The sequence below is a fragment of the Salvelinus sp. IW2-2015 genome, linkage group LG4q.1:29, assembly GCF_002910315.2.
Source record: "Salvelinus sp. IW2-2015 linkage group LG4q.1:29, ASM291031v2, whole genome shotgun sequence".
Lineage (NCBI taxonomy): Eukaryota > Metazoa > Chordata > Actinopteri > Salmoniformes > Salmonidae > Salvelinus > Salvelinus sp. IW2-2015.
This window is the reverse complement of record NC_036842.1, coordinates 72,443,305-72,455,404: the sequence shown is the minus strand read 5'-3', so window position 1 is coordinate 72,455,404 and position 12,100 is coordinate 72,443,305. Positions and strand designations below refer to the sequence as shown.

General features: G+C 39.9%; 1 protein-coding gene across 1 annotated transcript; it reads right to left on the bottom strand.

Moving 5' to 3' along the window:
* Nucleotides 1–959: 959 nt before the first annotated feature.
* On the bottom strand, nucleotides 960–10,186 carry endouc (endonuclease, polyU-specific C). Its single transcript, XM_023985632.2, has 8 exons — nucleotides 9,826–10,186; nucleotides 9,321–9,392; nucleotides 8,659–8,758; nucleotides 8,185–8,296; nucleotides 7,853–7,974; nucleotides 6,596–6,702; nucleotides 2,064–2,214; nucleotides 960–1,846 (listed from the first exon to the last, which is right to left on the bottom strand). Exons 1-8 carry the CDS (start codon nucleotides 9,870–9,872, stop codon nucleotides 1,586–1,588), a joined length of 972 nt encoding a protein of 323 aa, XP_023841400.1. The 5' UTR covers nucleotides 9,873–10,186; the 3' UTR covers nucleotides 960–1,585.
* Between the last annotated feature and the right edge of the window lie 1,914 nt (nucleotides 10,187–12,100).

The following is a 12,100-nucleotide window of genomic DNA, read 5'->3' as shown; positions in this document are numbered from 1 at the left end:
CGCCACTATTGGCCTATTTATTGCCTTACCTCCTTACTTCATTTGCACACACTGTATACAGATTTTTCCATTGTGTTATTGACTGTATGTTTGTTTATCCCATGTGTAACTTTGTGTTGTTGTTTTTGTCGCACTGCTTTGCTTTATCTTGGCCAGGTCGCAGTTGTAAATGAGAACTTGTTCTCAACTGGCCTACCTGGTTAAATAAAGGTGAAATTAAAAAAGCACTGAGCTAGGCTGAAACTCCTTACTCAAGAAAGCGAAAAAGAAACCACGTTTGAATGCGGCTTAACTCAATTATTATTCTTTTTTACATTGTTTGCAAACTGATATGTGACACGTATTAATGCCAAAATAACATGCAAAACAGACATCAAAAAAGAATACAACATTTATATATTTTTTATTTTGCTAAACAGGTGGGGCTGAAAACAGGTGGGGCTCTGCCTGAATGACGGGTRGCCACTGGTTAACTCATACCCAGATAATGTTGTATATTCATGTTTTTGGCCAAAGCATAAATTGGAGAGAAAAAAAACACTTCAAAAACCTCACCTCAAACAGATGTTTAAAAAATGCTAGCTATTTCATCATAGAGGATGTCATCTTGAGGAGGATGAGCTGGCCAATCAACAGTCTACTTGTACGAATATTGTTAATAACCAGTAAACACCCATTCTTTTGTTGTGGTAAGTCCACACCATTCCAACACAGAAAAGCTGATTTTCAACATACTTAATTACCATTTGTTGGAAGGAAAACTATTACACTCATATTGTAATTAATTATAGGTTATATTTAATAGAAATCAGGAAACACTGGACAGTTACTTTAAAGGGTAAACGACAGAAAAATMTAATAGTAGCATATACTAACCAATTGCATAAGTAGGCTAGCCTATTCATAACTGGCTGTTCATGACTGCACATATAGAGAATGCAATAATACATTGACCAACGTTTGACTCGGTAATGCACATTTTATTACAGTATGGGCTACTCGTTGCATGAGCACATTTGGAAAATGGTAGAATGACTTGTATTGAAATAATTATTGTGCCTTGACATAAGCACTTATAAAACCCTACACATTGGCCAAGCAGGTGTCCAGATGGGCAGTGCATGTTGGGAAGGGCCATATTTACAGAATGCTTAATTTAGACTTCATGACATGGCTTATAAACAAATTATATAAATGGTTTATTTAAATGAGGCACGACATGTGCAGTTTCCATTACAATGAGTCACTGCTGTTGACATCAGACAGTGAGTTAAATTTTCTTTCTTCTTCTGAAACATGTTCTTTACCTTAACTTTTCAACTTGTAGGAAAACACCAGACTTTACAACACAAGTCCATGGTTTTATATCTTACACATGCATGCCCTGAGTATCAGATGTGTCCATTTATGTTCCTGTTGTGCAGATTACACAGTGCAGTCAGCTAACGAAAGGTTATGTGATGTAGGCCTAATTGTGAAGCAAACTGGCCTGGTTAAATGCCCAGTCCAAAACAGTGTATGTGTGTGTGTGTGTGCATAGTCTTATTCATAAATCTATGCTTGTGTGCGTGTTTGATGCCTCCAACTACAGGTGTCTGTTGTTGCTGCTAAGCAGTTTGGGGTAGGCCGTCCCAATGGAGCGCCCGTGCCTGACCACCACCACCTCCAGCTGACATTCGTCAATGTTGACCACCACTGTGGTGCTCCGATGTGTGTTGATGAGGAAGATGATGGTGTAGAGGGCCATCTCAAACTCCGGACTGGCCCCCACGAAGGCACTGCCCACCGGCTTCACCAAACCGTGCCAGCTGAACTGGAGGTTCAGGACGTGGTCGTCTTGGTCAGGCTGTGTGTGTGTGAGTAAGTGAGAGAGAGTGGGGGACATCTTTGTTAGACAAAAGTAAATTCATAAAATTGGTTTGTGTGGGTTGGGAACAAACATAATTTAACATGAGTTCGACATGTTTAAAGCTGCAGTGAGAGTGAAGGTTTTGATATCCTGTCAAAGTAAAGGTAATTTTGATCAATGTTACATGTTTGAAAAGGGCTGTTAGGACTCTTACTATGTCATGGTCCCTGGCTTTGTATCCCTTGTAGTCCAAATTCCTGCTCTTCTCCTGCAGGTAGAACTGGACCCAGTTATGGAAACCAGCAATCTCATTTCCGAATTTAGTCTCTCCAACAAACACATGCTCAAATCCGCACGAGTCCTTACTGTCAAATGAACAACAGACTGGGATAAGACACATTTCACACAAAGTAACAAACAAAAATGTGGCGGCAATTCCAATGTTATTTCAAACTCCAGAAATGGTGATCAAAAAGTTTCTCAACAAACAGCCGAACTGCTGGAGAGAAGCAGTGAACAAGTGACAGGATATGGTCCACATCTTCTGGACATAAAAAAATACTGGTGAGCTGGAATTACAACAATAAACAGGTCATTAAATATATAATTAGATAAGGACCCACTATGTATCATACTTAGAGCAATATCAGAAAGTTTCCTCAGTGGTGAACAATGTAAAAAGTGGCTTATTACCTGACTCTTCCCTACAAATCAACACATGTTGGATCTAGTGAGCAAAATTACGTTGAAAAAATGTCTAAAATACACATTTTCCGGACGTTGAAATCTGGTTCAATTTTGGTTCTGAATGAAAGTTGAAATATGTACTTTACGGATGTTGAAAACATGTATTTTTTCAGTAATTGTTTCTATGGACAAATTTRAACCGTATATAATGTATCTACATGTCAATGAAGAAAGCATTATATCACATTCAAAATAGTTATTTCCAATTAAAGTAAGAATCATTTCTATAACTAAAGATTGCAGTATGGAATATTTATTACTGTCCCCATCGTTCACTTGCGCTTACTTTAGCCTTTTTAAACGCTTTAAAAGTCTTCTGTCAAAACCAACAGAACACTTCAACAACATTCTCAGTAACGGTTACAGAAATGTTTTACTTGCTATGAACCTAATATGTGGTTATTTATCTATGGTTAGTTGAATGAAAGTTGAATGTAAGWCGCTCTGGATAAGAGCGTCTGCTAAATTACCAAAATGTAACTGTAAATGTAAAAATGAACACTTGCAAAGCACACTTATTCTAACGAGCTCCGCACCCAAACAAGACCAAATTTGGTCAGTCCGGACCAGACCAAATCTAAACCAATCATAGATGTCTATGTTTCACAAGTTTGGATAGCAGAGTACAGTCCTGTACAGTACAGTAAAGTACAGTAAAGTTCAGTACAGTACAATAGAGTACAGTCAAGTACAGTATAGTATAGGGGTGAGAGCATTTAAATGTTAAAATTGTTAAAGAAAATTGGGATCCTTAACATTAACAAAAATCCCAAACCGTAAAACGATATTTAACAATGTTATTTATTTATTTATTTACCCCACAACATTAAATCACAGTGCAATTATCACAAAACATATTATTAACTGTGTTGTAGCGTACCTATTCGATAGGCTATAAAGGCCTGGGGAAAGTTGTGTAATATAAATAAAACCCTCCTCTCTCCCTCGCGCTGGATCGCCTGGGGGTGAATTCATTATGCCGATTCTGTTGCAAAACGTTTCTAACATGGAACGGGAAGGGACCTACCTGAATTTGCCCAATAGAAACTCTCATTTTAGTTGCAAAATTAGCTAATGATGCGAGTGTGTGTTCCGTCTTCAGTCTGTTGCGTGTAGAATATCCTAGCCTATTCATTGATGATAGGCCTTGCTAGGGGGAAAACACCCTATTCATTACCAGTGTTGGGAAAGCTACTCTGAAAATATAGTTTACGAAGCTACTAATTACTTCACACTGGAAGAAGTTGAGCTACACCAAAGCTACCCTTAAAAAAACATAGTTTACTTAACCGTCGCGGACACAGACATCTTGCATTCGGACAAGCTAAACACCTTCTTCAGTGCCACCGACACCACGCTACCAAGGACTGTGGGCTCTCCTTCTCCGTGGCCGAGGTGAGTAAGACATTTAAGTGTGTTAACCCTCGCAAGGCTGCTGGCCCAGACGGCATCCCTAGCCGCGTCCTCAGAGCATGCACAGACCAGCTGGCTGGAGTGTTTATGGATATATTCAATCTCTCCCTATCCCAGGCTGCTGTCCCCACATGCTTCAAGATGCCCACCATTGTTCCTGTACCCAAGAAATCAAAGGTAACTGAACTAAATGACTATCGCCCTGTAGCACTCACTTCTGTTATCATGAAGTGCTTTGAGAGACTAGTCAAGGATTATATCACCTCTCTACCTTACCTGACACCCTAGACACACTTCAATTTACTTACCGCCCAATATATCCACAGACGATGCAATCGCCATCGCACTGCACACTGCCCTATCCCATCTGGACAAGAGGATTACCTATTTAAGAATGCTGTTAATTGACTATAGTTCAGCATTCAACACTATAGTACCCTCCAAGCTCATCATCAAGCTCGGGGCCCTGGGTCTGAACCCCGCCCTGTGCAACTAGGTCCTGGACTTCCTGATAGGCCGTCCCCAGGTGGTGAAGGTAGGAAACAACACCTCCACTTCGCTGATCTTCAACACAGGGGCCCCACAAGGGTGTGTGCTCAGCCCCCTCCTGTACTCCCTGTTCACCCATGACTGTGTGGCCTCGCACGCCTCCAACTCAATCATCAAGGTTGCAGACGACACAACAGTAGTAGGCCTGATTACCAACAATGACGAGACAGCCTACAGGGAGGAGGTGAGGGCCCTGGAAGTACGGTGCCAGAAAAATAAACTTTCACTCAACGTCGACAAAACAAAGGAGCTGATTCGTGGACTTCAGGAAACAGCACAGGGAGCACCCCACTATCCACATCGACGGGACCACAGTGGAGAAGGTGGAAAGCTTCAAGTTCCTTTGCGTACACATCACTGACAAACTGAAATGGTCCACCCACACAGACAGTGTGGTGAAGAACTCAAACTCAGGATGCTGAAGAAATTTGGCTTGGCACCTAAAATCCTCACAAACTTTTACAGATGCACAATTGAGAGCATTCTGTCAGGCTGTATCACCGCCTGGTARGGCAAATGCACTGCCCACAACCGCAGGGCTCTCCAGAGGGTGGTGCGGTCTGCCCATCGCATCACCGGATCAAACTACCTACCCTCCAGGACACCTACAGCACCCAATGTCACAGGAAGGCTATACAGATCATCAAGGACAACAACCACCCAAGCCACTGCCTGTTCACCCCGCTATCATCCAGAAGGCGAGCATCAGTACAGGTGCATCAAAGCTGGGACCAAGATACTGAAAAACAGCTTCTATCTCAAGGCCATCAGACTGTTAAATAGCCATCAGTAGCACCTTAGAGGCTGCTGCCCTATATACATAGACTTGAAATCACTGGCCACTTTAATAATGGAGCACTGGTCACTTTAATAATGTTTACATATTTTGCATTACTCATCTCATATGTATATACTGTATTCTATTCTATTCTACTGTATCTTAGTCCATGCCGCTCCGACATTGCTCGTCCAAATATTTATATATTCTTAATTCCATTCCTTTTCTCTGGTTTTGTGTGTATTGTGTGTATTGTCGTGAAATTGTTAGATATTACTTGTTCGATATTACTGCACTGTTCGAGCTAGAAACACAAGCATTTCACCACACCCGCAATAGCGTCTGCAAAACAAGTATATGTGACCAATAAAATTTGATTTGATTTAAAATTACTCTGGAAAAAGTTGTTCACTACATCCAAACTACTTTGTGGTAAAATATCATATCTGAAATCTAAAATGTCTTAGACTACAAATTGCAAGAACAGATCACTCTGAAGTCAGATGTTAACAGAATGTGTAATTTAGCCTATTAAACACAAAAACTATAGTTCAAGTGAGAATAAGGCAGGTTTCACGCCAAAAAATAAAGGACATTTTTGCCTTCAAAAAACGTAGTGTGTAGTTCCAGTTGTTAACTCCACTACTACATGGCAGAAAAGTAACCACTGACAACACAACCAAGATTTGAATTTAGTTCATCTACCACCAAGCTACTGCAAAATGTAGAAAAATTACTAGTTGAAATACATGTAGTTCACTACTCCCCAACACCGTTCCTTACAAAAACTTTGATGTATTTGGAGACTTCCCAGTTCAGATCAGTGCAGATGAATGTCTACACTTTCTCCTGGGACACTGTGTTTCAAATAAAGAGTGTTAGCTGAACAAATCCTGCATTCAATACAAGTTTCCGGGATGGACATGATTGCAGCAAAAGTGAGTTTAGTTTGTGTTTGATGAATGTTTTAAACCCTGTAGATTATGTGAATTATTTAATTCTTATCTTTATGCGTATGTGAAATGTCAGAACTCGTCTTCTCTCCTTTGACAAATTATTTGCTTTTTGACATTCTGTTTGCCATGAGCACTTGTTCACTGTGTACCATGTCATATTTAATTATCATTTGTACATCCCTTTGATAGTATGTTGTTTATTGCAGAACTAGCATACGTTGTACCTTGTAACAATTGCAGCATGTTTTCTGTTGCAAAATGTTTCACTATGGTGTGCACTAATGAATACTCCCCAATTCTTACCTTCCACTTCTGTAGTAGAGGTCGAACCAGATGGTGTACAGCTGACGCTTGAACGTCCTCAGGTCTGATTGGGAGTGGCCCTTGCTAACCAGATACCTGTGGGCATGCTGTGGGAAAAACATACATAAATAAATTCACCAGGTGACACACACCAAGCTCCTCTCTGTCCATATTGTCAATGTGAGATGTCACAATGACTAATAGTCTTATGCATAAGAGGGTAAAACACAATTTGACAGAAATTGTGTTTTACTTGCCTGTTATAATTTTCTTAGAAATGTTCATCTCAAAATGATAAGTTGTATTAAACACATTTTGAACATGTGTCCCAACAGGCTGTAAGGTRTTTATTTGAGGAAGAGGCCCCAGCCAAGACAGCGTGCCAAGACTCCCCAGATGTTTTAGATGTACTGCATTGTGTTTTTCTCCTAACATCGTGGCCATGGGCATCCAAGAACAGAGTGTGACAGGAAGAGCCAATACTCCCTCTGGAGTTTGGTTTCACAGAGTAGCTGGGAGTCCACTCACAAACACTCTTTTCAGGCAAACCCAAAAGCACTTATGCACATAGCTTAGGGCTGGGAATTGCCAGGGACCTCACAATACTTTGGTGCCAATATGATTTGTATTGCGATTCTATATCACAATTCTATATGTATAGCAATTTGATACTGCGATTTTATTGTGATCTGATGTTCCAAACATATTGCTCACTATATGTCTGCTGCAGAGGAACAAGTAATAATTTCTACATATCTTGCATTACCCATCTCATATGTATATACTGTATCCTATACTATTCTACTGTATCTTATTCTATGCCGCTCTGACATTGCTCGTCCATATATTTTTATATTCTTAGTTTCATTCCTTTACTAGATTTGTGTGTATTGGTATAAGTTGTGTAATTGTTAMATATTACTTGTTAGATATTGCTGCACTGTCGGAGCTAGAAGCACAAGCATTTCGTTACACCCGCAATAACATCTGCTAAACATGTGTATGTAACCAATAGAATTTGAATTGATTTGAAGAGAGAGCCATGAGAAAAAAAGTTTTTGAGAAAAAAGTGTTCAAAACATGTTTTATTTGTTTTTATGAATCGATATTTGGAAGTCACAGTATCGAAATGGAATCGGCTAAATTATACAATACTTCTGAAGCGAACCTCAGCCACGCTCTTAACAACTGAGCCACACAGGACCACTATACCAATTGTAGGCAATTTAGGTGACAAGGTGACATGTTCTGCTGTACCTTCATGACCTCCGTGTTCAGAACGGCATCCAGGAAGAGATTGTTCTCTGTGACCTCCTCTCGGCTGACATGCTCTGCCACGCCTGTTGACCTCTCATAGTTGTCCAGGAGCTTCATGAAGCCTGCAGCAGAATGTCGTTGAAGACATCAAAGAACAGATTTAAAGTCACAGAAAGCCATTAGAAAGGCATTTGAAAGTAACAGAAAGTAATTTTTAAGTAATTCTAAAGTCTCAGAAAAACACGAACAAGTGTAGTCTATTTGAGACTACTTCAGTTCACAGAGTCTATAACAATTTGTTTGCCAATTTTGATGTAGTCACAGATACTTACGGGAGAAGGTAGTAATGGTCTTCAGTTTGTTCTCATTGACATTGGAGAAGAGAGGCGATGAGGCATGGTCCCTGGCATGGTTACTGCCTTGAGAGACATAGCCAGCTTTGCCCTGGAGTGGACGACATACAGATACACCAACACCTAAACACTTCCCTCATGTCAAAATAACATAGGCTAGACCTTCTTCTTATGAGATGTATTTCAGTATAAGGACAGGAGTTTTTCTTGAGCAAGCCTACATCTTAGGGAGGGGTATGTTAGTAGGGACTGGAATTTTTCCTGAGCAGGCCATTTTAGGAGGGACATTTCAGGGGTTTTCCTGTCCAGGAGGCCTACTTATGAGGGGCAAATTAGGGCCAGGAGCTGGTTCCTGTCCAGCTCCTAATTATAGCCTGTAACTAATAATGGAATGTGTGTCAGGTAAGGTGGTCAGGGAAAACTCTAGTCATGGGGGCCCTAGTCATATCCCACCTGCACAGAGATGGTATAGTCAGTTCCAGGCTTCATGCGGTTCACATCCAGCTTCCAGAGCTCATTGAAGAGATCTGACAACTCTTGGTTTATCGCCTGACTACAACAACAGGAGAGCAAAACATGTTTTATAATAAAGTGTAATAATTATGTTATAAGTATATAATAATCACATATAGAAATATTGTAATAACCAGATCAGTAATGTCCATGTAAACAATAGTTACTAAGGCTTTTATATCCATGTTGAACCCATCATGATTCTGAATGACGCAACACTGAACTGGGATCTTTACTCTACCCCAGGTTTGTTTTGTTTTCCTTAAAATTGCCTATTGTAAAAGCATTTGTGTCTGAGAAAAGCACTATTAAAATACTATGTATTATTTGTACATTTCTAAAAACGCAGACCCTTGAAAGTAGTCATGAACCAATACTGTTTGTCTATTCATTGGATTTGCTTTTAATTCTTTTGATTTCTGTTATTATTGTATAATACAGAATATTTTAGGAATATCCACATTCATACAATAATAACAGTAAATGCAATGAAATCGGATGGTTTAAACTAAAGGCTACATTGGACTGGATTATGTGCTAGATTATCAGAAACACAGATGAACAGTAGAGTGAGCAAACGTCATCTCCAGTGATTCATATACCTTGCTGCATCCAGAGGGGGGAACACCACTGCCAGCAAAATGACAAGCAATCCACAGCCTAGCAAAGCAGACCTGTAGATTACACAATTTTAAACATAATATTGTGGTAACATATTTCCATAGAAAGGTTTTAAAACGTGGATGCATACAATTCTTTTAATAAATCGAAAAAGTTTTAAAAAACTAACTCTAAATTAACTGATTGACTCCATGGTCAATCCATAACCTATTGACAATCACTATTGAAATATGTTGGTTATGCATGTAGTGCATGTTTTGGACTTTTCTCACTACTCTATGGCAATAACATACATAACAACATTCTTCATAAATTACGCAATGGAGAACAGAACAGAGTGCAAACACAGGCAAAATTCTCAACTTGTTCAGACATGGTTCAGTCAGTGATTTTTTWAAATGAATGCAGTGAAAGTTATGCTGTGATTCTAAAAAAAAACTACGTTTCAGAGTAAAAACCTTTATGTAAAACAAAACGTTATCTTACCGAGGTGCCATAGTACCTCCAAATGTAGGCTTTTGGTAGTTTACCATTTTCGAGGTCCAAAGGTATGCTGTGTTCAAAGTTGTCTTGTACGATTGCAACAATAACTCTGCAACTCCACCCGAAACACGGTATGTACATACAGTGGACAAAAATACATTGTCACAAACCGCGCGTGCGCATAGAGGAACAAACTGTGTAGCAAATGGCTGTGGTAATAATTAGGCTACAGCCAAAGCACTCTTGCATTTCTGTCGAAAATAGTCACAACAGCAATTTTTTGTGCGGACTGGTCATTTATTTTTATTCAAATAACAGGCCTCTTAATAAAGATGCCCTATCCAGAAATCGCTCCGCCATTTCCTGGTTGCTAAACTTCTAATTGTTCGCTTAATTTCAGTGTATGTGACAAAACAAGCAAGTAACGTTATAGTGTAGAAAATGACATAGTGTAGAAAATGACTGTACCATCTAAAGCGCTGTGAAATATCTTTACCATAACCAAAAATATATTATGTTCAGCTGTTTGAAGCTGGTGTACTAAACCAAAAGTAAAAGACTCAAAAACAGCGCTCGTAGTGACTGGGGACTTTAAGACCTTTACAGGATGGGTTTCCCTATACCGGGACAGTTGAGCTAACGTGCGCTAATGTGATTAGCATGGCAGTTGTAAGTAACAGCAAACTTTCCAGGACATAGACATGTCTTATATGGGCAGAAAGCTTAAATTCTCGTGAATCTAACTGCACTGTCCAATTTACAGTAGCTACTACAGTGAAAAAATACCATGCTATTGTTTGAGGAGAGTGCTGTGCTCTGGTTTGTCATCCTGAGGGCCCCAGAGATAAAATGTTGCATAGTTTTGTTTGATAAAATCTATTTTTATATTCAAATGTAGGAACTGGGTTCTACAGTTTGAACCCCTGCTGTCTCTGGCTCCATACCCATCCCGCCCGGGTCATCTAGATGTATAAGCTAATGATCCATCATGTATGACTTTCCTGGGAGTGTGTAAACTTCAATTTTGTATTACCATATAATTTTTGTATGTTCTCTATAGTTATGTACTTGAAAATGTATCAATTGATCAATTCAGCACATTTGGGCAGACTTGATACAAAATATTGTCCAGTATTGCCATGCTTCACTGGATCAATCTGAAACTTTGCAAACACACTGCTGTCATCTAGTGGCCGTAATCTAAATTGCTCCTAAACTGCAATAATACATTATGGCATCTCTCTTGAATTTCAAAGATGATGGAACAAAAAATAACATTATTATGTATTATCTTTTACCAGATCTAATGTGTTCTATTCTCCTACATTCATTTCACATTTCCACAAACTTCAAAGTGTTTCCTTTCAAATAGATATGCATATCCTTGCTTCAGGTCCTGAGCTACAGACAGATACATTTGGGTATGTCATTTTATGCGAAAATTGAAAAAAAGGGTATGATCCTTAAGTGTTAGTGCAGACAAACTTAAATCCTTTAGACCTAATTTCTACCAGCATGTCACATGTGCAACCAGAGGAAAAAAATCTCTAGACCATCTTTACTCCACACACAGAGACGCGTACAACTCTCTCCCTCGCCCTCCATTTGGAAAATCTGACCAAAATTCTATCCTCCTGATTCCTGCTTACAAACAAAAACTAAAGCAGGAAGTACCAGTGACTCGCTGACTACAGAACTGGTCAGATGATGCGGATGCTATGCTACAGGACTGTGCTAGTACAGACTGGAATATGTTCCAGGATTCATCAAATGGCATTGAGGAGTATACCACCTCAATCACCGGCTTCATCAATAAGTGCTTCGACGACGTCATCCCCACAGTGAGCGTGCATACATATCCCAACCAGAAGCCATGGATTACAGGCAACATCCGCACCGAGCTAAAGGCTAGAGCTACCGCTTTCAAGGAGCGGGACACTAATCTGGATGCTTATAAGAAATCCCGCAATGCCCTCCGACGAACATCAAACGGGCAAAGCGTCAATACAGGACTAAGATTGAATCCTACTACACCGGCTCTGACGATCGTCGGATGTGGCAGGACTTGAAAACTATTACGGACTACAAAGGGAAACACAGACGCGAGCTGCCCAGTGATGTGAGCCTACCAGATGGGCTAAATGCCTTCTATGCTCGCTTCGAGGCAAGCAAAACTGAAACATGCATGAGAGCACCAACTGTTCCGGATGACTGCGTGATCACGCTCTCCGTAGGCGATGTGAGCAAGACTTTTAAACAGGTCAGCATTCATAAGGCC

Excerpts from the sequence above, each read along its gene's own strand:
- endouc (XM_023985632.2), bottom strand. The coding sequence starts at position 9,872 with ATGGTAAACTACCAAAAGCCTACATTTGGAGGTACTATGGCACCTCG. Across the intron at positions 8,297-8,658 it reads ACTATACCATCTCTGTGCAG|GGCAAAGCTGGCTATGTCTC; the intron begins GTGGGATATGAC and ends CGTCCACTCCAG. Across the intron at positions 7,975-8,184 it reads GACCATTACTACCTTCTCCC|GCTTCATGAAGCTCCTGGAC; the intron begins GTAAGTATCTGT and ends ATTCTGCTGCAG.